General features: G+C 39.9%; 1 protein-coding gene across 1 annotated transcript in view; it reads left to right on the top strand.

Annotated features, from left to right (window-relative positions):
- LOC139754419 (uncharacterized) overlaps positions 1–27590 on the top strand; it is a 461762-nt gene that overhangs the window by 95466 nt on the left and 338706 nt on the right. The window contains exon 2 of the mRNA XM_071671697.1: positions 6253–6345. Within this exon, the coding sequence (XP_071527798.1) occupies positions 6264–6345 (82 nt within the window). The 5' untranslated portion in view covers positions 6253–6263. The remainder of the gene's footprint in view (positions 1–6252; positions 6346–27590) is intronic.

Raw genomic sequence — 27590 nt, 5'->3', positions numbered from 1 at the left:
AAAGGAGGGCAAGGAATAGAGTGAATTGGAGGGATGTGGTATACCGGGGTTGACGTGCTGTCAGTGGATTGAATCAAGGCATGTGAAGCGTCTGGGGTAAACCATGGAAAGCTGTGTAGGTGTGTATATATGCGTGTGCGGACGTATGTATATACATGTGTATGGGGGGGGTTGGGCCATTTCTTTCGTCTGTTTCCTTGCGCTACCTCGCAAACGCGGGAGACAGCGACAAAGTATAATGAAAAATAAAAAAAAAATAAAAATATATATATATATATATATATATATATATATATATATATATATATATATATATATATATATATATGTGTGTGTGTGTGTGTGTGTGTGTGTGTGTGTGTGTGTGTGTTGTGTGTGTGCACACATAAACGCCCATACATGCACATATACATACATATACATATCAATATATACACACATACATATACAGACAGACATGTACTTATATACACATGTACATATTCATAATTGCTTGCTTTCATCCATTCCTGTCGTTACCGTCCCACAGGAAACAGCATCGCTACCCACTGCTTCAGCGTAATAGCGCCAGAAAAACAGACAAAAAGGCCACATCCGTTCGCATTCAGTCTCTAGTTGTCATGTGTAATCAACCGAAACCACAACTCCCTATTCAAATCCAGGCCCCACAGACCTTTCCATGGTTTACCCTAGACGTTTCACATGCCATGCTTCAGTCCACTAACAGCACGTCGACCCCGGTATACTACATCTTTCCAATTCACTTTATTCCTTGCACGCCTCTCACCCTCCTGTATGTTCAGGCCCCGATCCCTCAAAATCTTTTTCACGCCATCTTTCCACCTCCAATTTGGTCTCCCACTTCTCCTTGTGTCCCCTACCTCTGATACATATATCGTCTTTGTCATCCTTTCCACACTCATTCTCTTCACATGTCCAAACCATTTTAACACACCCTCTTCTGCTCTCTCAACCACACTTTTTTATATCCACACATCTCTCTTTCCCTTTCATTACTTACTCGATCAAACCACCTCATACCACATATTGTCCTCAAACATTTCATTTCCAACACATCCACCCTCCTCCGTACAATTCTATCCATAGCACATGCCTCGCAACCATGTAATAATGTTCGAACTACTATTCCTTCAAACTTACCCATTTTTGCTCTTCGAGATAACGTTCTCTCCTCCCAAACATATTTCATTGCTCCCAAAACCTTCGCCCCCTCCCCTACCCTGTGACTTACTTCCGCTTCCATGGTTCCTTTTGCTGTTACGTCCACTACCAGATATCTAAAACACTTAATTTTCTCCAGTTTTTCTCCATTCAAACTTACATCCCAATTTACTTGTCCTTCTACCTCACTGAACCTAATAATCTTGCTTTTATTCACATGTCCTCTCAACTTTCTCCTTTCACACACTTTTCCAAACTCAGTCACCAACGTCTGCAGTTTCTCCCTCGAATCAGCCACCAGAGATATATCATCATCGGGGAACAACTGACTCACTTCTCAGACCCTCTCATCCCCAGCAGATTGCATACTCGCCCCTCTCTCCAACACTCTTCAATTTGTCTCCCTAACCTCCCCATCCATGAACAAATTATTGAGACTTACTTTTTTCGACACCTTACAGATGAATTATCAGTTTGAATCTAGCGGTATCGACATCGTCATAATCTGTCTGTGGAGTCAGACTATCGGCACGGTCACCTTGCGTGTTCATGTTCACTATCTCTCTATTTGTCTGTCATTAAATTCCTTCCCAGGTCATGGAGTGGATCTGGTTCTAAAAGCCTCTCGAATCGTAGCCTACATCTCAGCGAATGAGTAGAAAATCAAAATAAACCCGGTACCTATTAAAGTTCATCTTACCTTTTAACTCTGGTCACTATGTTGATTCGTCTAGTGAGACAGTCTCCATTCCCTCAATTTCTATAAAGAGCAACTAATAACTATAAATGTTGACACCCAGGTGAATATACAGAGTAAAAAATGGAATAACAATGATTATATTGCAATCTGATCCCCAGTCACCTGGCATCTACACTGAAGATATTCCGAGCCTTGGTCTGGGTCTCTTGTACAAATGTATTTCCTCTTCATCATTTCCCATACCTTCTATATCCTAATTCAAACCGCTATATGCCCAAGTTACGTAACTGATCCTTTTTAAAATTTCTTGGAAACATTGTAGGAACTAGTGTGTGCTGCCGTTACTTAGCTCACACTCCTTGGTAATACACAAATATGAAGTCATATCATAGCCGTGTAGGAAGAGAGGAAAGTGATTGGTTCTCAGTGAATGTAGGTTTGCGGCAGGGGTGTGTGATGTCTCCATGGTTGTTTAATTTGTTTATGGATGGGGTTGTTAGGGAGGTAAATGCAAGAGTTTTGGAAAGAGGGGCAAGTATGAAGTCTGTTGGGGATGAGAGAGCTTGGGAGGTGAGTCAGTTGTTGTTCGCTGATGATACAGCGCTGGTGGCTGATTCATGTGAGAAACTGCAGAAGCTGGTGACTGAGTTTGGTAAAGTGTGTGGAAGAAGAAAGTTAAGAGTAAATGTGAATAAGAGCAAGGTTATTAGGTACAGTAGGGTTGAGGGTCAAGTCAATTGGGAGGTGAGTTTGAATGGAGAAAAACTGGAGGAAGTGAAGTGTTTTAGATATCTGGGAGTGGATCTGGCAGCGGATGGAACCATGGAAGCGGAAGTGGATCATAGGGTGGGGGAGGGGGCGAAAATTCTGGGGGCCTTGAAGAATGTGTGGAAGTCGAGAACATTATGTCGGAAAGCAAAAATGGGTATGTTTGAAGGAATAGTGGTTCCAACAATGTTGTATGGTTGCGAGGCGTGGGCTATGGATAGAGTTGTGCGCAGGAGGATGGATGTGCTGGAAATGAGATGTTTGAGGACAATGTGTGGTGTGAGGTGGTTTGATCGAGTGAGTAACGTAAGGGTAAGAGAGATGTGTGGAAATAAAAAGAGCGTGGTTGAGAGAGCAGAAGAGGGTGTTTTGAAGTGGTTTGGGCACATGGAAAGAATGAGTGAGGAAAGATTGACCAAGAGGATGTATGTGTCGGAGGTGGAGGGAACGAGGAGAAGAGGGAGACCAAATTGGAGGTGGAAAGATGGAGTGAAAAAGATTTTGTGTGATCGGGGCCTGAACATGCAGGAGGGTGAAAGGAAGCAAGGAATAGAGTGAATTGGAGCGATGTGGTATACCGGGGTTGACGTGCTGTCAGTGGATTGAATCAAGGCATGTGAAGCGTCTGGGGTAAACCATGGAAAGCTGTGTAGGTATGTATATTTGCGTGTGTGGACGTATGTATATGCATGTGTATGGGGGGGGGGGCATTTCTTTCGTCTGTTTCCTTGCGCTACCTCGCAAACGCGGGAGACAGCGAAAAAGTATAATAAAATAATAATAATAATCATAGCCGAAGTATCGCTTACGGTTACGGCTTACAAGTTACGTATTTGTAAGACATTTACAACCATTTGTTGTGATAACTCGGGACAAATATACTGAAACCGTTCTGTCCAACCTGCTTAAACGAGATATGACCCTACCTCCAGTTATAAAACTGTAACTGATTCAAACCGTCACAAAAGTGATTTTGCGGTGGAAAAAATAGGTAGTTTCATGATGTAATTTAAGATTTCTTTGCGTCAGCTATTAAGAGTGCTAAAAGATGTATACTAACTTCCTGTTCAGTAAAACATGATCATAATTAATATGTGATAGATTTAGTGCAGTGGCTCATGGTGACCACTGAATTATACACTAACAAAGCCGAATGAAAGATTTTATACCAAATCATGTATAATGTAAAATGAAAATGGAAGGCAGAACGAAGAATAATTCAAGAAAAAGCTAGAGATTGAGATCTCTGGTGAAAGGTTACAAGTAAGGCATAGTGAAGGTAGGAAGGCTACGTGAAGGAACACTTGTTCCAGTTGCTCTGAACTGTTATCAAAGTTCTCTTGAGGTGGATAAGTAAAAAAAAGAAAAAAATGTGAATTGCTCAGTATATTTAGAACTGAGAAAATAGTGTAGAGAGTGAAACCAAGATAAAGCTATATTGGGTTCAGGAGAGGTATATGGAGATAAGAGGCGTGGAAAACAACGGTTTTGTATCGTGAGTGTGTATAAAGGACAGAAGCAAACCTCGGAGGGAATGAATGGATTCAGTGAATAAATTGTTGATGGAAACAGATGCTTCAGGTATCTCAAATGATGCTTTATGGGATATGAGCAGCGGCGTATTGAGAAGGTGAGAGGCCCCAAGGCCTGATTGATTGGAGAGTATTGAAAATGGGAGGATCCGGCTTTCCTGAAATTATCCCAGGGCTTTTTTTTCGCCAAACGTGTAAAGATTCTACTTTTTTGTTCTTTTCAAATATCATTGCATTTATGATTTTCAATCCTGGCGGCTCATGAGTTGCCATCTAACCTCCTTGATCACGATAAACTTCCAAATTTTCGAGGGTTTCCTGTGCGAAGTATTTCTTCCATTACCATGACGTATCTGTAGAAAGCATATAAGATTAATAACGATTACAAAAAATTTCAAAGTCACGTTATGGATTATGATTATACATGTGTCCTGTATTAGCAGGAATACGATCATCTCGATCTCATACCGACTGTTCAGTGAAAATATTGTCTCGAAATCTCTTGTTTCATGAGAAAAAGAATCCAATATCAGGCGGCACAACATTTCTGTAGTGTAAGGAGAGAAGTAACTGTGTGAGTTTGCCACCTAGACCATAGTTTAGGGTGGCAGCTTAAGGTGAGGCAACAAATAGTTATTGCGGTGTACTTCGTGATGCACAATGATGAGGGAAGAGTCGTGTTTTTAAAGATGTCAAACTTAAGAATTTAAACCCAACACTCGATTTGTCCAGTTTATAGTACGATATAGTTTGCATATGACTAGGGCGTCTTTGAAAAATTGGACAGCAGTCGAGGGGGTAAATCCGACCCTGTTTGTTGTAACTGGAAATTTTCTTCTACTCGTTCAAGTCTTGCATGACTTCCATCTCGTTCATAAGAAATATTAGCTTTTTTTTATTAATGCATTTGCATTTTTAGGGGGACGTCATTATGCAAGAACATTTGTCGTATTATCCACTACACATAATTTTAACACATTTTTCAGAGATGTTGCGTGGGGACAGTATGTTGACCCCAGGGTCCTAAATTCATTTAGCATGTCATGCATATGGGTGACTAGATCGTGTAATAGACACATCCGAGTTGTTTGCTTACGCAACTGTAATTTGATGAATGGACACAGTTGTCAACAATCTTCTGAAATTACGAACGACTCCAGGTTGTACTGAAAATACTTTAGACTTTATTCTGGATAAGGCGTTATGCCTTGTGCACTCCATTAATCTTATGTAGTTGCAGGTTATAGAACAATGGGACTGAATGAAGGTTGGTGGCTTCGCGGCTCAAGACGTATCCATCAAGACTGGTTAGTTTAGCACGTTAACAAATCATACTTAGGCCTCACTGAACGTTCTATAATTTACCTATGGCATATATGTGTGACTTGATTCATCCTTTACATATCTAAATAAGTCTCTAGTACTATCTTTTCATTATTTCTTCACACAACCGCAAGGAATCATTCCTAGTTGCATGGTAAATTTTCGGGAGTATCGTGTCTCAGAAATTTTACAATTACTTTCCGTGAGAATGTTTCCCCAGCTCGCTGAAAATGCTTTCCTTAGGATTTTTTTCTCTAGCCCTGGCCCTGTTACCATAAACACTTCCCACGACACTGTGAGGTAATATCGAAAAATATTTTGTATTATATATCCTGAAAGTTAAAACCTTCTACAAACCTATAAGGTCAAACTCCTATTATCTCTGTAATCGCAAATTATTACCTTATATAAACAATGAAAAGGGGAGAATTCATTTCAAATTGTCCTGGCGCTTCCAGCAGCAATGGATGAGAGAGCGCCTGTGTTATTGAATTTTGTATGGTTGGTAGCCTTGACGCGCGTGCGGACACGGATCTAAACAAAGCATTCTCTTAAATATAATGTGAAGAAGATTTTTTGAATATGCATAGTATGACAGGTAGTATTGATATTGTATATATAATTTTGAAAACTTTGATATATGTTCATGATCACAAAGTTGTATCTACCGTAGATAGTACAAACATTTATTTTAATAGACGTTGAATTGTATATCCTAAATGAACGAATGTTACACTATGTTTTCAGTCTGAGCCAAGATGGCTGGAGCGGAGGATGAACCGATGCACCTCTATGAGGTGTTTCAGAACTGTTTCAATAAGATCGCGAATAAGCATACCGGTAAGTACTGCATTTCCAATGACTTGAATGTATGTAGAATTGATTGAGGTGAAATCCTAGGAGCTAAGTCTTTTAAGCAAGAAATGGCAGGGTAAAATAGTGAGACTGGTAGTCTGTTTGGGTGGCTGCCATGATGGGCCAGGACAACCAGTGGCCCCGTCCCTGGCACTGTGGCACTCCCACGGTCAGGCTCTTACTCATGTATGCTACACACCCTCACGTACTTGCATTGGCAATATGATGTTGATATCAGAAATTTCTGTAACGAATATGGGCGTCAGAAGTGTGGCATTGTTGACTTTGTGACTGTCAAACTGTCAGATGAGGCACTCGTTACTAAAGTGTTTTTATGGATGTTTCTATGCTAAACATGCCACAGTTGTAACAGAAAGAAGTAGTTTTCCATCGAATTACAGTCGTTTGTATACTTTAACCTTACGAACTAAGTTCTAGGGCTGGGGAAGACAGTGTGGTTCATAGATGCTAGTGAGTTTACCTCCCTTTGAGTCATGCAGGTGTACCAACCTTCAGATACAATCAAAAACAACTGTGAAAAGATTCATTTTTATGAAAATAACGATGATTTCAATGGACCTTGTATTAGATACATAGGAAAGATGGAGCTGAAATTAGATGAATGTAAAAGAAAGTATGATTTCAGTATAATGAAATAAGTTCAGTATGGTGCCCTAGTCTGTTACTGCCAGTTGGTTCAGGCTGTTGCTTACTATTGATAGCATAGCTCTACACAGAGAAAGAATAAAAATCTTAAACTGAAACCGTAACAAACATGCTTGTAATGATGAGATTCAATGTATCCAGTTATTGTTTGTGAGAAAAATATACTCATGCAGCAGTATAACACATAACAGGATTAGAGTTTGGGTATATATCAAATTGCCTCATGAACAGATTTATACATATTACAGTATACATTATAGGAACTGTAGTTTACGGGTAACTATAAGATTGATCTCATTGACAAAGCAAGGCCTTAACAATACCACTTTGAGATGGCTATAACCATCCTGGGTATGTTCTGATACAGATTCTAGATAGATTATGGGATATCTTAGTTGGAAGTTTAATTTGATTTAAACTTCAGATATCGTAACCAAACTTGCGTAATGAAAAATAATGAAGGATATTTTCCTGTGTTGAATTGAGTACTAATTTTTAGTAGGAACTGGTTAGTGTAAATGCACAGTGCTGAAGCATATGTGTAATGACTCATTGATGTTGCATTACATATATATAAGATGGTTTATACAGTTTTGTTGTTTCATCATTACAGTTTGATTACTGTTATTCTGAATTAAGAAATGGTAAAGAGACGAAAAGTTACAGGTATTGAATAAGCTATACATGGTTGGTAAAAGAAGAATGTTAAAGGTAGATACCACCAAGAGTAGACTGATAACTTTTTGAAAGGGGAGATAGTGAAATACTGTAGAAGGCTTTGTCGTGCCATATGGAATTAATGTAAACAGTGAGCTGAATAGTAAGATTAGGACAAGTGATGAACTTTCAGAAGAGGTTGGTGGAGAAATGAAAAAAAATGTGTGAGGGGGTAGGAAGATTGGATGTATTGGGAGAACCATGAATGGAAACAATGTGACCATGAATTGAAAAATATTACCAAGGGTTAACACGATTCTGCCACCCCTAATCTGCAGTTGCAAAACATGGACATAGAATGGAGCTGATAATTTTAGGATTCAGGCTGTTAGAATAAGATGATGAGGATTGCCTCCAATGTGAAGTGGCAAAGTGGATTAAGCTGAAGTGTAGCTATTAAAGGTGTTAGTTGACTGAAAGAGGAAATTCCTTGGGATGTGGTGTCAGGATGCTTTGGTTATTTGGGGAAGACGTATTATAGTATAATGATTGGTAAGGGAAATTGTTATTGAGGAATGAGGTAGAGGGTACTGGACTAAAGGTCAGACATCTGGCATCCTCAAAGTTAAAGATTAGGGAATACGCAGGAGAGAATACTGAAGAAGGAGTGAGGGGGATGGAGAATGCCAGATAGATGTGTTTGGATGGGGCAGTCATTGGCCATCTCTCTTTTGCTCGAGGGAGCTATCAAGGGAAATGAGGCATTAAAAAAAAAGAGGTAGATAGAGTTGAAAGAATTTTAACTCCTTATATATTTGTTTACTAACATAAGCAGTCATTTCCTTATCATTTCACTGATATACCGGTACTTATAGAAAAGGCACTTTAGTCATGTATATTCATGATCTGTAAGCAATGATGTGGGTAGAGGAGCAAGTCCACTGCAGTTATAGTTTGTTATAGTTTGAGATGAAAAGTATTGAAGAAAGAAAGCATTGCATATCTTTTTATTTTAGTGAAGTAATCTAAGTTTTTTTCATTAAGGCAAAGCCATGGAAAAAGTTTAATGTAATATGTTCTTCAGTTAGACCTTTGCCAGCTTTTCCTTCTAAATTTTCTTCGAACACCAAATTTCCGCTTACTTACCAGGTTCCTTAATATCAAGGTGTAAAGATATTGGTAATGTAGCTGGCTGATAGTTGTGTAGGCCTCCAAGTATCTGGCACTATCTTGTGTTTTCAGGGAACATGGCTTGCAGATGGTGAAATTATCACCATTTTTCTTTTCTTTTATAGGTAGTGGAATTGATAAACAAAAACTGATAGCCAGACCATTTTGTTAGGTATCTATTGTAACCTTTTATGATATACATGAATGCTTATAACTTCCAAAAGGCTAAGATGAAAGATTAAATTTGTGCACTTGATAGTAACCACCATAAAGAATATACTTTTTGCCTGTGACGGAATTCTAGTATTTTACTGTTCTTCTGGATAATGATTTACATTATGTTCACCATTTTAATGGAATGTTTTCAACTTACACATTGGGAAAAGACTTGATGGAAATGTCTATTATGGACAAAATGCTGTACTGTAGAAGGAAAATGGTATTCAGTTTTGACCAGAGAGTTAGGGTGCATCCAACAGGACAGACTTTCGTTTAAGGTTCTATTAATGGTTTGTCATGAAAGTCAAACTCTTACAGGATGAGGCTTTCATTTTATAGAATTGTTTTTTAGTTGCTAGTATAGCAGTAGTAATTTATACTAGTCATGGCCATCTCTTATTTATCTTGTAGCCTCAGGATCTCTTTTATGGTGTTCCTGCAGCTTCAAAAGGTATGGAAATGTTACACTTCTTTAGAGTGAAAAGTTCCTCAGTGAGATTTTACATTTTTCTGTCTGCTGACAATGATATAGCCTCACTGAAGTGACTTTTCACTCACAATGTAACCACAGGCAGGTGCAGTCCAGTAACACATGGACACAGGCTGGTATAGTAATTAGTGTGACTAACTATAATTCATACGAAGATTCGAATTCTGATTGCAGCACTCAGCCCATAGTCAACCCAGCTGTTCATCTTCCTCCTTGAGTATCGGGTTTAGGCTGGGATGTTTTTGTATATATATGTGAGAGTAATGGTATGATATATTTACAAGTGTAAGAGATGGGACATGAGTGTAAAGCTGTCTGTGTAAAACAAAAAAGTAATTTCAGTTATTTGAAAGATGCAGGGGTGGAACAACTACAGGCTATAATATAGAATTAAATTGAAGAAGAAACTTATTAGAAGAGATAACAGTTGTGGATGAGTGGAGTAAAGTGAATTAGGAAAGTATGAATGCAGAGAGCATTAATAAAATTGAAAAGTTGTAATAGTAGAGGAGGGGCCTTATAAATTTAAAACTTCCACCACATTTGATACAGATTGGTAATCACACACACACACACACACACAATGGGAAATGGAAGAAAGGTAAGGCAAAAGATGAAGATTGTTTTTCTGGATGAAGATAAGGAAATCATTTAAACTATAAGCAAGAAAGTGAGAAAAATAGGAGGGGAATTTCAGAAATGTCAGTTTGTTAGCTTAAGCAAAGAACTGGAAGAGAAAAAGTTAGAGTAATGTATTGAGAGAGAAAGGGAACCAGAATGAAATAGTAGAATTATAATTAGATTTAGCTAAGGTGAAATCTCAAATGAGGAATGTGGAAGAAAATTTCCACTGAGGAAAAGATCAAATAAACAAAGCCCCAGGCATTACTACACCTCTGTGGCATAGTGCTTAGTGTTGCTGACTGTGATGCATTCATGGGCCACCTGGGGTTGAGTGCATAGGTTTGAATCCTGCTTGCAGCAGTCGGATGACATTCAAACCAGCTGTTCGTCCTCCCATATGGTTTCGTTGAAAGATTGGGTGCTTGACTAAGGCATATGTATGTTATGATGTATTATTATTATACATAATTGCTGTTTCCCTGTGTCAGTGAGGTAGCACCAGAAAATGGATGAAGAATGGCCCATCCACTCATATACACATATATGTTCATAAATTCCCACATATGCACATATACATACATATACACAGACATATACATATACACTTATATTTATGTATTTATTATACTTTGTTGCTGTCTCCTGCGTTAGCGAGGTAGCGCAAGGAAACAGATGAAAGAATGGCCCAACCCACCCACATACACATGTATATATATACATGTCCCCACAAGCACATGTACATACCTATACATTTCAATGTGTACATATGTATATATACATATGCAGACATATACATATATACACATGTATATTATTCGTACTTGCTGCCTTTATTCATTCCCGTCGCCACCCTGCCACACATGAAATGACAACCCCCTCCCCCTGCACGTGTGTGAGGTAGCACTAGGAAAAGACGACAAAGGCCATATTCATTCACATTCAGTTTCTAGTTTTCATGTATAATGCACTGAAACCACAGCTACCTTTCCACATCCAGGCCCCACAAAACTTTCCATGGTTTACCCAGACGCTTCACATGCCCTGGTTCAATCCATTGACAGCTCGTGTACCACATCGTTCCAAATCACTCTATTCCTTGCACGCCTTTCACCCTCCTGTATGTTCAGGCCCCGATCACTCAAAATCTTTTTCACTCCATCCTTTCACCTCCAATTTGGTCTCTTACTTCTCCTCGTTCCCTCCACCTCTGACACATATATCTTCTTTGTCAATATTTCCTCCCCCATTCTCTCCATGTGACCAAACCATTTCATTACACAATCTTCTCTCTCAACCACACTCTTTTTATTTCCACACATCTCTCTTATCCTTTCATTACTTACTCGATCACACCACCTCACACCACATATTGTCCTCAAACATCTCGTTTCCAACACATCCACCCTCCTCTGCACAACCCTATCTATATCCCATGCCTCGCAACCATATAACATTGTTGGAGCAACTATAATGTTCTCACCTTCCACACATTTTTCAACGCTCCCAGAACTTTCGCCTCCTCCCTTACTCTGTGACTCATTTCTGCCTCCATGGTTCCATCCGCTGCCAAATCCACTTCCAGATAACTGAAACTCTTCACTTCCTCCAGTTTTTCTTCATGCAAACTTACCTCCCAATTGACTTGTCTCTCAACCCTACTGTACCTAATAGCCTTGCTCTAATTCACATTTACTCTCAGCTTTCTTCTTTCACACACTTTACCAAACTCAGTCACCAGCTTCTGCAGTTTCTCACCCGAATCAGCCACCAGTGCTTTATCATCAGCGAACAACAACTGACTCACTTCCCAAGCCCTGTCATCCACAACAGACTGCATACGTGCCCCTCTCTCCAAATCTCTTGCATTCGCCTCCCTAATAAACCCATCCATAAACAAATTAAACAACCCTGGAGACATCACGCACGCCTGCCGCATACTGACATTCATTGAGATCTAATCACTTCCCTCCCTTCCTACTCAAATACATGCCCTACATCCTCGATAAAAACTTTTCACTGCTTCCAACAACTTGCCTCCCACACCATATACTCTTAATACCCTCCACAGAGCATCTCTATCAACTCTTATTGGATTCCTTCTCCAGATCCATAAATGCTACATACAAATCCATTTGTTTTAGTATTTCTCACATACATTCTTCAAAGCAAACACATCCCTTACCACTTTTGAAACCACACTGCTCTTCCCTAATCTGATGTTCTGTACATGCCTTCACCCTCTCAATCAATACCCTCCCACAAATTTCCCAGGAATACTCAACAAACTTATACCTTTATAATTTGAACATTCACCTTTATCTCCTTAGCCTTTGTACAATGGCACTATGCATGCATTCCGCCAATCCTCAGGCACTTCACCATGAGCCATACATACATTGAATATCCTCACCAGCCTGTCAACAACACAGTCACCCCCTTTTTTAATAAATTCCATTGCATTACCATCCAAACCTGCCACCTTGCCAACCTTCATCTTCCGCAAAGCTTTCACTACCTCTTTACCAAATCATTCTCCCTTACCCTCTCACTTTGCACACTCCTCGACCAAAACACCCTATATCTGCCACTCTATCATCTAACACATTCAACAAACCTTCAAAATACTCACTCCATCTCCTTCTCACATCACTACTACTTGTTATTACCTCCCCATTAGTCCCTTTACTGATGTTCCCATTTGTTCTCTTGTCTTATGCACTATATTTACCTCCTTCCAAAACATCTTTTTATTCTCCCTAAAATTTAATGATACTCTCTCACCCCAACTCTCATTTGCCCTCTTTTTCACCTCTTGCACCTTTCTCTTGACCTCCTGCCTCTTTCTTTTATACATCTTCCAGTGATTTACACTGTTTCCCTGCAAAAATTGTCCAAATGCCTCTCTCTTCTCTTTCACTAATAATCTTACTTCTTCATCCCACCACTCACTACCCTTTCTAATCTACCCACCTCCCACACTTCTCATGCGACGAGCATCTTTAGCGCAAGCCATCACTTCTTCCTTAAGTACATCCCATTTCTCCCCCTTTCCCCTTACGTCCTTTGCTCTCACCTTTTTCCATTCTGCACTCAGTCTCTCAAGGTACTTCCTCACACAAGTCTCCTTCCCTAGCTCACTTACTCTCACCACTCTCTTCACGCCAACATTCTCTCCTCTTTTCTGAAAACCTCTTCAAATCTTCACCTTCACCTCCACAAGATAATGATCAGACATCCCTCCAGTTGCACCTCTCAGCACATTAACATTCAAAAGTCTCTCTTTCATGCGCCTATCAATTAACAGGTAATCCAATAACGCTCTCTGGCCATCTCTCCTACTGAACACCCCATGTACACCAAGTATTCCCTCAACTGCCACATTACTCACCTTTGCATTCAAATCACCCATCACTATAACCCGGTCTTGTGCATCAAAACTACTAACACACTCACTCAGCTGCTCCCAAAACACTTGCCCCTCATAATCTTTCTTCTCATGACCAGATGCATAGGTCTCAATAATCACCCATCTCTCACCATCCACTTTCAGTTTTACCCATATCAATCTAGAGTTTACTTTCTTACACTTTATCACATACTCCCACAACTGTTTCAGGAGTAGTGCTACTCCTTCCTTTGCTCTTGTCCTCTTACCAACCCCTGATTTTACTCCCAAAACATTCCCAAATCACTCTTCTCCTTTACCCTTGAGCTTTGTTTCACCCAGAGCCAAAACATGCAGGTTCCTTTCCTCAAACATACTACCTATCTTTACTTTTTTCTCATCTTTGTTACATCCACACACATTTAGACACCCCAATCTGAGCCTTCGAGGAGGATTAGCACTCTCTGCGTGACTCCTTCTGTTTCCCCTTTTAGAAAGCTAAAATACAAGGAGGGGAGGGTTTCTAGTCCCCCGCTCCCATCCCCTTTAGTCACCTTCTACGACATGCAGGGAATGCATTGGAAGTATTCTTTCTCCCCTATCCCTATAGATGAACATTTACATATTCATGCTTGCTTGCCTCCATCCATTCCTGGCACAGGAAAAAGAAAAAGGCCACATTCGTTTGCACTCAGTCTCACTGTCATGTGTAATGCATCAAAACCACTGCTCCCTATCCATGTCCAGGGCCCACAGCACGAAGACCCTGGTATACCACATCGTTCCAGTTCGCTTTATTCCTTGTGCACCTCTCATTCTCCTGTATTTTCAAGCCCCGAATGCTCAAAATCTTTTTCACATCATCCTTCCACATCCAGTTTGGTCTCCTTCTTCTCCTTGTTCCCTCCACCTCTGACACATATATCCTCTTTGTCAACCTTTCCTTACTCATTCTCTCCATATGTCCAAACCATTTCATCACACCCTCTTCTGCTCTCTCAACCACACTCTTTTTATTTCCACACATCTCTCGTACCCTTTCAATACTTACTCGATCTAACCACTTCACACCACATATTGTCTTCAAACATTTCATTTCCAACACATCCACCCTCCTCTGTACAACCCTATCTATGACCCATGCCTTGCAACCATATAACATTGTTGTAACTACTATTCCTTCAAACATACCCATTTTTGCTTCGAGATAATGTTCTCTCCTTCCACACATTCTTCATTGCTCCCAGAACCTTTGCCCCCCCCTCCCCCACTGTCTGTGTGACTCACTTCTGCTTCCATGGTCCCATTTGTTACTAAGTCCACTTCAAGTTATCTAGAACACTTCACTTCCTCCAATTTTACTCCATTCAGACTTGCATCCCAATTAACTTGTCCCTCAACCCTACTGAACCTAATAACCTTGCTCTTATTCACATTTACTCTCGACTTTCTCCTTTCACATACTTTTCCAGACTCAGTCACCAACTTCTGCAGTTCCACTCTCAAATCAGCCACCACAGCTGTATCATTGGTGAACAACAACTGACTCACTTCCCAAGCCCTGTCATCCCCATCGGACTGCATACTTGCTCCTCTCTCCAAAACTCCTGTCTTTTACCTCACTAACCACCCCATTCATAAACAAATCAAACAACTATGGGGGACATTACACACCAAAGCTGCAGACTGACTTTCACTGGGAACCAATCACTCTCCTCTTTTCCTACTAGTACACATTACGTCCTTGGTAAAAACGTTTCACTGCTTCTAGCAGCTTACCTCCCACACCATATACTCTTGATACCTTCCACAAAGCATCTCTATCAACCCTATCATATGTCTTCTCCAGATCCATAAATGCTTCATACAAATCTCTTTTTTCTAAGTATTTCTCACACATTCTTCAAAGCAAACACCTGATTCACACATCCTCTACCACTTCTGAAACCACATTGCTCTTCCCCAATCTGATGCTCTGTACATGCCTTCTCCCTCTCAATCAGTACCCTCCTATATAATTTCCCAGGAATACTAAATAAACTTACACCTCTGTAGTTTGATCACTCACCTTTATCCCCTTTGCCTTTGTACGATGGCAGTATGCATGCATTCTGCTAATCCTCAGGCACTTCACCATGATTCACACATAGATTTGATATCCTTACCAACCGGTCAACAACATAAGTCACCCCCTTTCTTGATTAATTCTGTTGCAATATCATTCAAACCTGCTGCCTTCCTGGGTTTCATCTTCTGCAAGGCTTTCACCACCTCTTCTCTATTAACCTAACCATTCTCCCTGACCCTCTCACCTGGCACACCACTCCGACCAAAACATCCTATATCTACCACTGTCATCAAACACATTCAACAAACCTTCAAAACACTCCCTCCATCTCTTTCTCACTTCATCGTTACCTGTTATTACTTCCCCCTTTCCCCCCTTCACTGATGTTCCCATTTGTTCTCATGTTTTATGCACGTTATTTATCTCCTTCCAAAATCTTTTTATTCTCCCTAAAGTTTAAAAAAGAAGAGAGAATGTTGAGGAGAAGATAGTGGTGAGAGTGAGTGAGCTCAGAAAGGAGACGTGTGAGGAAATACCAGGAGAGACTGAGTGTAGGATGGCAAAAGGTGAGAGCTAATGACGTGAGAGGAGTGGGTGAGGAATGTGATGTATTCAGGGAAGCAGTGATGGCATGTGCAAAAGATGCATGTGGCAAGAGAAAGGTGGGAGGTGGGCAGATTAGAAATGGTAGTGAGTGGTGGGATGAAGAAGTAAAGTTGTTAGTGAAAGAGAAAAGAGAGGCATTTGGGAGATACTTACAAGGAAGGAGTGCAAATGACTGGGAGATGTATAAAAAAAGCGGCAGGAGGTCAAGAGGAAGGTGCAAGGATTGAAAAAGAGGGCAAATGAGAATTAGGGTGAGAGAGTATCATTAATCTTTAGGGAGAATAAAAGATGTTTTGGAAGAATGCAAATAATGTGCATAAGACAAGAGAACAAATGGGGACATTGGTGAAGGGGGAAAGGGTGGAAGTGATAACAGGTAGTGATGAAGTGTGAAGGAAATGGAGTGAGTATTTTGAAGGTTTGTTGAATGTGTTTGATGATAGAGTGGCAGATATACGGTGTTTTGGTCAGGATGGTGTGCGAAGTGAGAGGGTCAGGGAGAATGGTTTGGTTAAGAGAGAAGAGGTGGTTAAAGCCTTGCGGAAATGATATCCGGAAAGGCGGCGGGTTTGGATGATGTTGCAGTTGAATTTATTAAGACAGGTGGTGACTGTGTTTTTGATTAGTTGGTAAGGATATTCAATGTATGTGTGGATCATGGTGAAGTGCCTGAGGTTTGGCGGAATGTGTATATATAGTGCCATTGTATAAAGGGAAAGGGGATAAAGGTGAGTATTCAAACAACAGAGGGATAAATTTGTTGAGTATTACTGGAAAATTGTATGTGAGGGTATTGATTGAGAAGGTGAAGGCATGTACAGAGCATTAGATTGGGGAAGAGTAGTGTGGTTTCAGAAGTGGTAGAGGATGTATGGATCAGGTGTTTGCTTTGAAGAATGTATGTGAGAGATACTTAGAAAAACAGATGGACTTGTATGTAGCATTTATGGATCTGGAGAAGGCATATAATAGAGTTGATAGAGATGCTTTATGGAAAAATGCTTTATGGAAGATCTTAAGACAATATAGTGTGGGAGGTAAGCTGCTAGAAGCAGTGAAAAGTTTTTATCGAGGATGTAAGTCATGTGTACGAGTGGGAAGAGAGGAGAGTGATTGGTTCCCATTGAAATTTGGTCTCCGGAAGGGGTGCGTGATGTCCCCATAGTTGTTTGATTTGTTTGTGGATGGGATGGTTAGGGGGGTAAATGCAAGAGTTTTGGTGAGAGGGGCAAGTATGCAGTTTGTTGGTGACTGAGTTTGGAAAAGTATGTGAAAGGAGAAATTCGAGAGTTAATGTGAGTAAGAGCAAGGTTATTAGGTTTAGAAAGGTTGAGAGGCAAGGAAGTTAAGATGTAAGTTTGAATGGAGAAAAATTTTAGGAAGTGAAGTGTTTTTAGATATCTGGTAGTGGACTTGGCAGCAAATAGAACCATGGAAGCGGAAGTGTTTCTTAGGGTGGGGAAGGGGTGATGAGGAATGTGTGGAAAAAGAGAACATTATCTTGGAGAGGGAAAATGGAAATGTTTTAAAGAATAGTAGTTCCAACAGTATTATATGGTTGCAAAGCATAGGCTATAGGGACAGGTGTACGGAGGAGGGTGGATGTGTTGGAAATAAAATGTTTGAGAACAATATTTGGTGTAAGGTGGTTTGATGACTAAGCAATGAAAAGGTAAGAGAGATGTATGGTAATAAAAAGAGTGTGGTTCAGAGAGTAGAAGAGACTGTGTTGAAATGGTTTTGACAAATGGAATGAATGGGTGAGGGAAGGTTGACAAAGAGGATATGTGAGTCAGGGGTGGAGGGAAAAAGAAGAAGCCGGAGACCAAATTGGAGGTGGAAGGATGAAGTGAAAACGATTTTGAGCGATTGGGGCCTGAACATGTAGGAGGGTGAGAGGCATGCAAGGAATAGAGTGAATTGGAACAATGTGGTTTACCGGGGTTGATGTTCCGTCAGTGGACTGAACTAGGGCATGTAAAACATCTGGGGTAAACCATGGAAAGGTGTGTGGGGCCTGGAGGTGGATAGGGAACTGTGGTTTTGGTGCAGTACACATGACAGTCAGAGACTGTGTGTGAATGAATGTTGCCTTTTTTTGTCTGTTTTCCTGGCTCTACCTTGCTGACGCAGGGTGTCGTGATGCTGTTTCTTGTGGGGTGACACTGGGAATGGATTAAGGCAAGTATGAGTATATGTATATATATATTGTTAATGAGATGGCCTTGAGTAGGGCATTCAGTTGTCCTTGCCTGTTTAGCTAACATAAAAAAAATGATGGTACTGGAAAACCTGGACAGATTTTGAAAGACAAGGAAGGAGTGGTAAGGAAATTGAAGGAAAGAATTCAGTTTGTAAATAATTGCCAGAATGAAATGGCTGTTAGTTATGTGAAAATAGTAAGTATGAAAAAGAATGTTATGAAAGATGTGAAGAAAGCACTGAATGAAGTAATTGAAATAGAGGTTACAGAGATAATTAGAGAGAATGATAAACTGTTAAGGGATACTTTGAACTTGAACTAGTTGTTGATTATCTTTGGAAGCAAATACAGAAAGTCTAGAATTGACAGGAATGAGGTAGAGAAGTTTGTTAGGATTTGATTGTTAAAGTATTAGATGATGAGAATGGTCTATGTGAAGGAGGCATGTAAGGGCAGGAATAAGTGTAGACTTTTGCCGTGGCCATCCCTTGATGGAAGTTCTTGGAGGGAAAGGGTGTCAGAGATAGAGAGAGAGCACTGGAGCAGATAGAGATGTTGTAGGGTTCCAGATACTTAGAAAGTGTGAAAAAGAAAAACTAGATACCGTAAAATCAAAGTTTCAAGTATGGCAGTCATTTTGTGGAAGTGCTGTTGTACTGTCAGGAAAATGAAGAATTATAAGGAATAACAAATTTCTCATGTGAGAAACTGCAGAAGCTGGTGACTGAGTTAGGTAAAGTGTGTGGAAGAAGAAAGTTAAGAGTAAATGTTAATAAGAGCAAGGTTATTAGGTACAGTAGGGTTGAGGGTCAAGTCAATTGGAAGGTGAGTTTGAATGGAGAAAAACTGGAGGAAGTGAAGTATTTTAGATATCCGGGAGTGGATCTGGCAGCGGATGGAACCATGGAAGCGGAAGTGGATCATAGGGTGGGGGAGGGGGCGAAAATTCTGGGAGCCTTGAAGAATGTGTGGAAGTCGAGAACATTATCTCGGAAAGCAAAAATGGGTATGTTTGAAGGAATAGTGGTTCCAACAATGTTGTATGGTTGCGAGGCGTGGGCTATGGATAGAGTTGTGCGCAGGAGGATGGATGTGCTGGAAATGAGATGTTTGAGGACAATGTGCGGTGTGAGGTGGTTTGATCGAGTAAGTAACGTAAGGGTAAGAGAGATGTGTGGAAATAAAAAGAGCGTGGTTGAGAGAGCAGAAGAGGGTGTTTTGAAATGGTTTGGTCACATGGAGAGAATGAGTGAGGAAAGATTGACCAAGAGGATATATGTGTCGGAGGTGGAGGGAACGAGGAGAAGAGGGAGACCAAATTGGAGGTGGAAAGATGGAGTGAAAAAGATTTTGTGTGATCGGGGCCTGAACATGCAGGAGGGTGAAAGGAGGGCAAGGAATAGAGTGAATTGGAGCGATGTGGTATACCGGGGTCGACGTGCTGTCAGTGGATTGAATCAAGGCATGTGAAGCGTCTGGGGTAAACCATGGAAGGCTGTGTAGGTATGTATATTTGCGTGTGTGGACATATGTATATACATGTGTATGGGGGTGGGTTGGGCCATTTCTTTCGTCTGTTTCCTTGCGCTACCTCGCAAACGCGGGAGACAGCGACAAAAAATAAAACAAATTTGACAGTGAGAATAAACTTTGGCAAGGAAGACAGAATTATTACAGAGAACAGTTGGAAAAGTCAAAGAAGAACAGTGGGAGATTAGATGTGGAGGCCATGGAATTTTTATTTGCATGTGAAAAGGTTTTACATCAGACTAAGTCGGAAATACCTTGTAATAGATAGGAGGAGATAAGTGAAAATGGTTTAAGAAGAAGAAATGGCATTCATGAAGTTATACTCACAAATGTAAATGGTCTCATAAGTTAAAGCTTTAATTCAAGAGAAGCAGCCACATGTAATATGAATAATAGAGACAAAATGAGAAAGAAATAGGAATGAAGTTATAAGTATTAATGGTTGTGTTATTTAGAGGAAAGACTGCATAAGAAAAAAATAAGAGTAGCAATAATGAAAAAGGAGCTGCATGAACGAGAAATAAAATGAGGCTCTGGAAGTGGAAATGACAGCAGTTCAAATGATAACCCTAGGAGAGAAAATACTAATAGCAAGAGTGAATATACCATCACCTACAAGTACTTAAGTACTAAGATTGCCCTGTACAAGTACCTACAAAATGATAGAGCAGCCAGGCTATAGAGACTATGTGGGCCTGTAGGTTGTGACTTCCAACAGACTGGTCGTTCAACATCTCAATCAAACGGCTTGGTTGATCACTGACCCTGCTCAACATCTTGGGCCCAGCCAGAGCTGTGAGGATAGAAGGCCTCCAAAGATTTCACTGTATATTCACGAGGGCTTAGTTACTCTTTGGTATTGAGAGTGGAGAGGTGGAACTTCTGCTTGCTGTCCTTGCATATAGTGATATATTGCTGTTTCTTGTCTAGGTGATATATTTGCTGTACCAGTAACTATTTATGGTTCCAAAGTTGTCCTTGGATGAAAAGCCTGTATTTTTGCTTTGAAGCAAGAAAATTTATCTACAAGTGAGATTTTAAGACATACTGGCAGGGTCAAGTTCATCATCTGGAATGTTTTTCTTCCTTCAGACATCTCTTCCTGGGAAACTGGATCAAGTTGACTTAAGAAGGGCAAGGGAAATGATAAGCTTCCCTTCTAAGACCAGTGCAATAGAAGAAATTGAATACTTTGCCCTCTTAGGTAACAATGACCATGTTGTCATATGTTGTATATTTATGATTGTTTTTGATATATGATACAACAGACAGTTTCAGGGAAGAGAAAATAAACTTCAAAAAAATAAGGAGGAACACTTAAATGGGCTGGATGTAGACAATAAGTATGAGCACTTTTGGATTAAGAAAAAAATGTTGGAGGCTTCAGTCATGGACAAAAAAGTCCACGTCAAGGCTGAACCTTAATTGAGTGTAGAAAGGTTAATGAAAGGGAGAAAGAAGAGACAAGGGAAAGAATTTATGGACTTTGGAGGTGAAAATCCTGTCTTTTGAAATTTACCAGGCCATAGTTATTGGGGAAGACATGAGAGGGTAGAGAGTTCTAAAGCTTTGAAATGTAGGAAAAGAAACAGTTATCAGAGTGGCCCAATCTTGAGTTGCCAGTGACTACACATAAATCATGTTACACAGCAGCTTGCTAAGTATTGTGTGGTCAAGTAAGTGGTGGTGGCACACTAGGAGCCAACTCTTGGGACTAAAAATCAATGAAATACTTAAGAAGAGGGAAAGTGGATAAGCATAGTGACATACGGCAAGCAAGTCAAGTTTTGAGGTTAGCCTGTGAGAGTTTATAAGTCAGACTGCTTTTGACTCAACTCTGCCAAGTAAGAATGCAGAACCAGGACCACCCCAGATGTGATCAGTCCTATGTATATGTGGAGCAACTGTTAGGAAGAAGAAAATGTTGGTCACCTAAACAGGACTCTCAGTTTCTTGGAACAGGCTTAGCTATTTCCATAATGTAGGGTTTGGAATGATACCAAGTGTTCATTGAGTCAAGAAGTGGAAGTATAGAACTTTGAAGGGAAGAAGAAAGTTGTGAGGAATTTTCAATAGAGATGTGGGCAGAAACTGGCTTTTAGAGGCATTAAACTTAACCAAATTTTGTTACCCCACTGAGTAATCCTGTTTGAGTTTATTGAGGAAGTTGTGTTGAGATAAGATGAAGATTGAGTGAGAGAAGGAGCAGAATTGAGGGATATGAAGCAATGCAATGTTGAGTCGTCAGTATATGAGTGAATTTAGTTATTTTTTTGAAGAAAGGAAAACGAAAGGAGACAGGACAGAACCTTGGGGACACTGCTCCTGTTTGAGAAAGAGGGAGAGGGTGATCCATCAATCATTTTGCCCATCTTCAGTTTTGTGGTCCCATCAGTATATTAGCAACATTTTACAGGTATTCAAGTTACATGGTCAAATGAGTAAACAATTTGAAATTATGAGAGTTGAGTTTGTCTTCTTACCACTCTTGTATTTGAGTGGATTAATCCTAGAACTGTACTATATATATCATAAATCTGCAATACTGATAGTTTTTGTATAAAGTTTACTTCTGTTGGCTGGGGTAACATGCTATGTAGACAGATTAATGGGTTTTGCTCGCACAGTATATATTTAAGTGGATGGGAGTGTAAACCTCTGAATTCTCTCTTTCTCTCCAATCCAATATCACGGTATCAAGGCACATATTGGCAATTATACACTCAGTGTACTAAATGCCTATGCACCTTCCAACCTCCTCCACCACACAGATCTGCCTAACTTTCTTCATACTGAACTTCTGTCCTAATAGGAGACCTTCACACTCAGTGCAAGAATTTGGGTGACATCTTCACTAACACTAATGGCAGAAGTCTAATCTCTCTCCTGGATGCATACAATGATGTTCAAATTATCATTTATAATCAACCAACACACATCTATGAAGGAATCCATGACAGGTTTATAGACTTTAACTTGTCATACACAACTCACAGTTCTGATATTGTTGATGATCTTATGTCTGACCCCTCAAATGGTTACTTTACATATTGCTTATGTCAACTTACCTTATGTTTGTTTGAATAGAAAAAGATTAAGTGAAACATGAACATCAAAATAGTTCATAGATTATATTTGTGACTGGTGCAAAGATTATAAACTCACAAATGTACTTGCTTTTATTGTTCATCTTCAGACTTTTATACACAGCTGCATTAAGCAAAGTAAGCTGACTTAAGAGAGTAAAAAGAATGCACCTCACAATAGCATTACACATCTGTATTATAATGACCCCAAACTGAAACAGCTCAAATTTATGGCTAGGCAAATGGATAAAGGATATAGAACTTTGAACACCCAAAATCCTAAAATTATTTTAACTTTCTCTTGCAGCAGCAAGGGAACGAATGACTGAACTTAATCAGAATGACTGGGAATAGTTTGTCAGTGGACTAAATCAACACTTTCCTCTAAGCCAAACCTGGAAGGATATTAACAGAATCATTCAAAAGAATAACAAACAAGTATTTCATCCCAACCTGCTGCAAAAGGCTAATGAATTAATCATGAAATGGGTTGAAACTTCCAGCTATAACATGCTGCCACCTTAAACTAGGGATGTTTTGTACAACAAATCCAAAGAAAAAGGTCTTACACAGTTCATGCTGAACAAGCAACACAATGAATGCGATGTACCATTCACGATGTTTGAACTTGATGCAGTTTTTACCAAGGGCAGTGTCCCTGCCCCAGGGGAGGATGGTATGACTTATGACATTATTAGACTTCTAAGATGTGTGCGTGGTGACCATTATTAAACCTGTATTATGTGAGTTATGCCACGGTTCATTTACCCCTTTTCATGGACCAATAACCTAATTGTACCAATATTTAACACAATCAGCCTGATGAGTTTTGCTCCATCGCCCTGACTAGTTCTCTATACAGAAATTTGAGACAGTGATGCTCAACAGACTACCACACAAAGTCAAAGAATATATTATTATTATCATTATTCTTATTATTATTATTATTATTATTATTATTATTATTGTTATGGTTTCAGAAGTGGTAGAGGATGTGTGGATCAGGTGTTTGCTTTGAAGAATGTATGTGAGAAATACTTAGAAAAGCAAATGGATTTGTATGTAGCATTTATGGATCTGGAGAAGGCATATGATAGAGTTGATAGAGATGCTCTGTGGAAGGTATTAAGAATATATGGTGTAGGAGGAAAGTTGTTAGAAGCAGTGAAAAGTTTTTATCGAGGATGTAAGGCATGTGTACGTGTAGGAAGAGAGGAAAGTGATTGGTTCTCAGTGAGTGTAGGTTTGCGGCAGGGGTGTGTGATGTCTCCATGGTTGTTTAATTTGTTTATGGATGGGGTTGTTAGGGAGGTAAATGCAAGAGTTTTGGAAAGAGGGGCAAGTATGAAGTCTGTTGTGGATGAGAGAGCTTGGGAAGTGAGTCAGTTGTTGTTCGCTGATGATACAGCGCTGGTGGCTGATTCATGTGAGAAACTGCAGAAGCTGGTGACTGAGTTTGGTAAAGTGTGTGGAAGAAGAAAGTTAAGAGTAAATGTGAATAAGAGCAAGGTTATTAGGTACAGTAGGGTTGAGGGTCAAGTCAATTGGGAGGTGAGTTTGAATGGAGAAAAACTGGAGGAAGTGAAGTGTTTTAGATATCTGGGAGTGGATCTGGCAGCGGATGGAAACATGGAAGCGGAAGTGGATCATAGGGTGGGGGAGGGGGCGAAAATTCTGGGGGCCTTGAAGAATGTGTGGAAGTCGAGAACATTATCTCGGAAAGCAAAAATGGGTATGTTTGAAGGAATAGTGGTTCCAACAATGTTGTATGGTTGCGAGGCGTGGGCTATGGATAGAGTTGTGCGCAGGAGGATGGATGTGCTGGAAATGAGATGTTTGAGGACAATGTGCGGTGTGAGGTGGTTTGATCGAGTGAGTAACGTAAGGGTAAGAGAGATGTGTGGAAATAAAAAGAGCGTGGTTGAGAGAGCAGAAGAGGGTGTTTTGAAATGGTTTGGGCACATGGAGAGGATGAGTGAGGAAAGATTGACCAAGAGGATATATGTGTCGGAGGTGGAGGGAACGAGGAGAAGAGGGAGACCAAATTGGAGGTGGAAAGATGGAGTGAAAAAGATTTTGTGTGATTGGGGCCTGAACATGCAGGAGGGTGAAAGGAGGGCAAGGAATAGAGTGAATTGGATCGATGTGGTATACCGGGGTTGACGTGCTGTCAGTGGATTGAATCAGGGCATGTGAAGCGTCTGGGGTAAACCATGGAAAGCTGTGTAGGTATGTATATTTGCGTGTGTGGACGTATGTATATACATGTGTATGGGGGTGGGTTGGGCCATTTCTTTCGTCTGTTTCCTGGCGCTACCTCGCAAACGCAGGAGACAGCGACAAAGCAAAAAAAAAAAAAAAAAAGTCCCTTTTAATAGCATTTGGAGAAAGTGGTGTAAGACGCAAATATTAGTTACAGATGGGAGATCATATTTTGAATGAAGTGGAGAAAGAGAAAGATCTGGGCATAAGCATAATTGTAAATTCTAATCCATCACCAGAAGACCACATATTAATGGGATGATAAAAAATTTTATTTACAGATTATTGGTCAAAATACCTAGATACATAGGTGATAATAACCTTCATGAGACCAAATCTGGAATATGCTGCAGTTGTTGGGAACCATTAATTGAAGAAAAACATAGACAAGATAGAAAAAGTACAGAGAACAGCTGCTTGTTGGGTACCTGCATAGAAAAATTTAAGTTATGTGGAGAGAGTTAAAAGTGAATTTTTCAACCCTAGAAGAATGAGGAATAAAAGTTCATATGATTATGCTGTTTAGATACATAAAGAACTGAGAGAAATGGATAGACAGCAGAATGTAATACCAGAGAGAGAAGGGCAAGAGATCATAGTAATAGATCATATCAAGAGAAAAAAAGAAAGAATCTGAAGAAATTCTGTTTATGAAGTAAAGTAAATGAAAGGTGGAATTAATTACCAGAAGGTAATTGTGTGTGCCAAAAGCATTCATAGTTTTAAAAAAAGATAATACAAGAAAAGAAATCTGGACATAATGAGCAGTGCTCAATAATGATTATCACTGGTCTGTGTGATTTCAAAGGTCAAGAATATATTTGCTGTTCTTAAATCAGTTTCTTATGCTGATTCCAAAGAACACATCCATTTTTCTCAATCAGGTCAAATTTCAAAGTAAATCACTTTCCAAAGATGTTCATTTCCAGTTTTATTGGCAGCGAGTGGATTCATCTTGTGGAATAACGTAACTGCTATATGCATGCAGGCCTTGCAGGTTGTTCTTATAGATCTAAAGAAAGATACAAAATATGAAAATAGGCTAATCAGAGATGTATGGCCTCTTCATGGACTTTCACTTGTGCTTGGCAGACACCACATCCCTTTTTAGACACCAGCAGTAGTCGGCCAGGATGTCCCATCGGCCTTGATAGGGTTCATCCATTACTTGGATGTCCTTGTGAAAATGTTCCCCTCTCCTCATTGAAGTCACCACAATTCTTAGAAAATAGTCCAGATGAGATCTGAGGAAGTGCATTTTCACTGACATGCATGCGCCTAGTCTTGAACGTCTACTCAACGAATCAATGAATCCATTCTGTAGAGTCATTCTTCAAACCCATTGATTTAATCAGGTCAGCAGTATTGTTGCAGTGGACCAGTGAAGATGCCTTATCAAATGAAAAATAATTTTTGGAACTCTTTTTCATGATTACCAAAAGAACATTGTCCCCAGTGCCAGCATACGTTTCTCATGAAGGCGCGAACCTAACAGCTGAGCAGACTCCTTGGATAGGTTCAAGTCTTGTGTGAGATCATTGAACTCAGCTTGGCTCAGTGACACTGGTTAGTCTTTCTCTCTTGTCTCAAATGTACCAGATTTATCTTCATTGGTTGCGTCTCCAGCCTCGGATTTAGACAAGAATTCCATGTTGACATCAGGTTCAGGAACAGGAACATTTGAACCATAGGAGACTGGTTTTATTGCTGATGGAACATCTGGATAATGAGCAGATGGTTTTATTGCTGATGGAACATCTGGATAATGAGCATGATATTTATTCTTGTGATTGATGCCCTGCAGATCTATCTGTGGTATTACTTTCCCATCCCTCCACACTATCAGAACACCAAATAGCTTACTCCTCTTTGTTTTGTTCCTCCAATTCTGTAGGTTTTGAACGCATGTTTTACAACAAATATGAGAGGCAAATGATTTATCTTGGTCGCCTAGTTTTACTCCAGAGTAAGAGTGATATGACTTCTTCGCAAAATTCATATTCATCTAAAAGAGTCACCTTTCCATAGATATAACAGAATCTGTCAGGTTGGTTCTTACACCTTTGTTTCATTGTAGTATCAATTTAGATCACGAATGTAGAAAAATAGGTTATTTTAAAGACATCCATGACAAGTTAGGACTAAAACATCGTTCATAAAGGCCAGTTCAGTAATACCACTCGAGGCATATCGGTACTTTTTCAAATCTAGCATATCTAAAAAACCTGACATGATTGAGAAAAAATGGTGTTCATTTTTTAATT

The sequence above is a fragment of the Panulirus ornatus genome, chromosome 17 (genome assembly GCF_036320965.1).
Source record: "Panulirus ornatus isolate Po-2019 chromosome 17, ASM3632096v1, whole genome shotgun sequence".
Taxonomy (NCBI): domain Eukaryota; kingdom Metazoa; phylum Arthropoda; class Malacostraca; order Decapoda; family Palinuridae; genus Panulirus; species Panulirus ornatus.
This window is presented reverse-complemented; position numbering and strand designations above follow the sequence as displayed.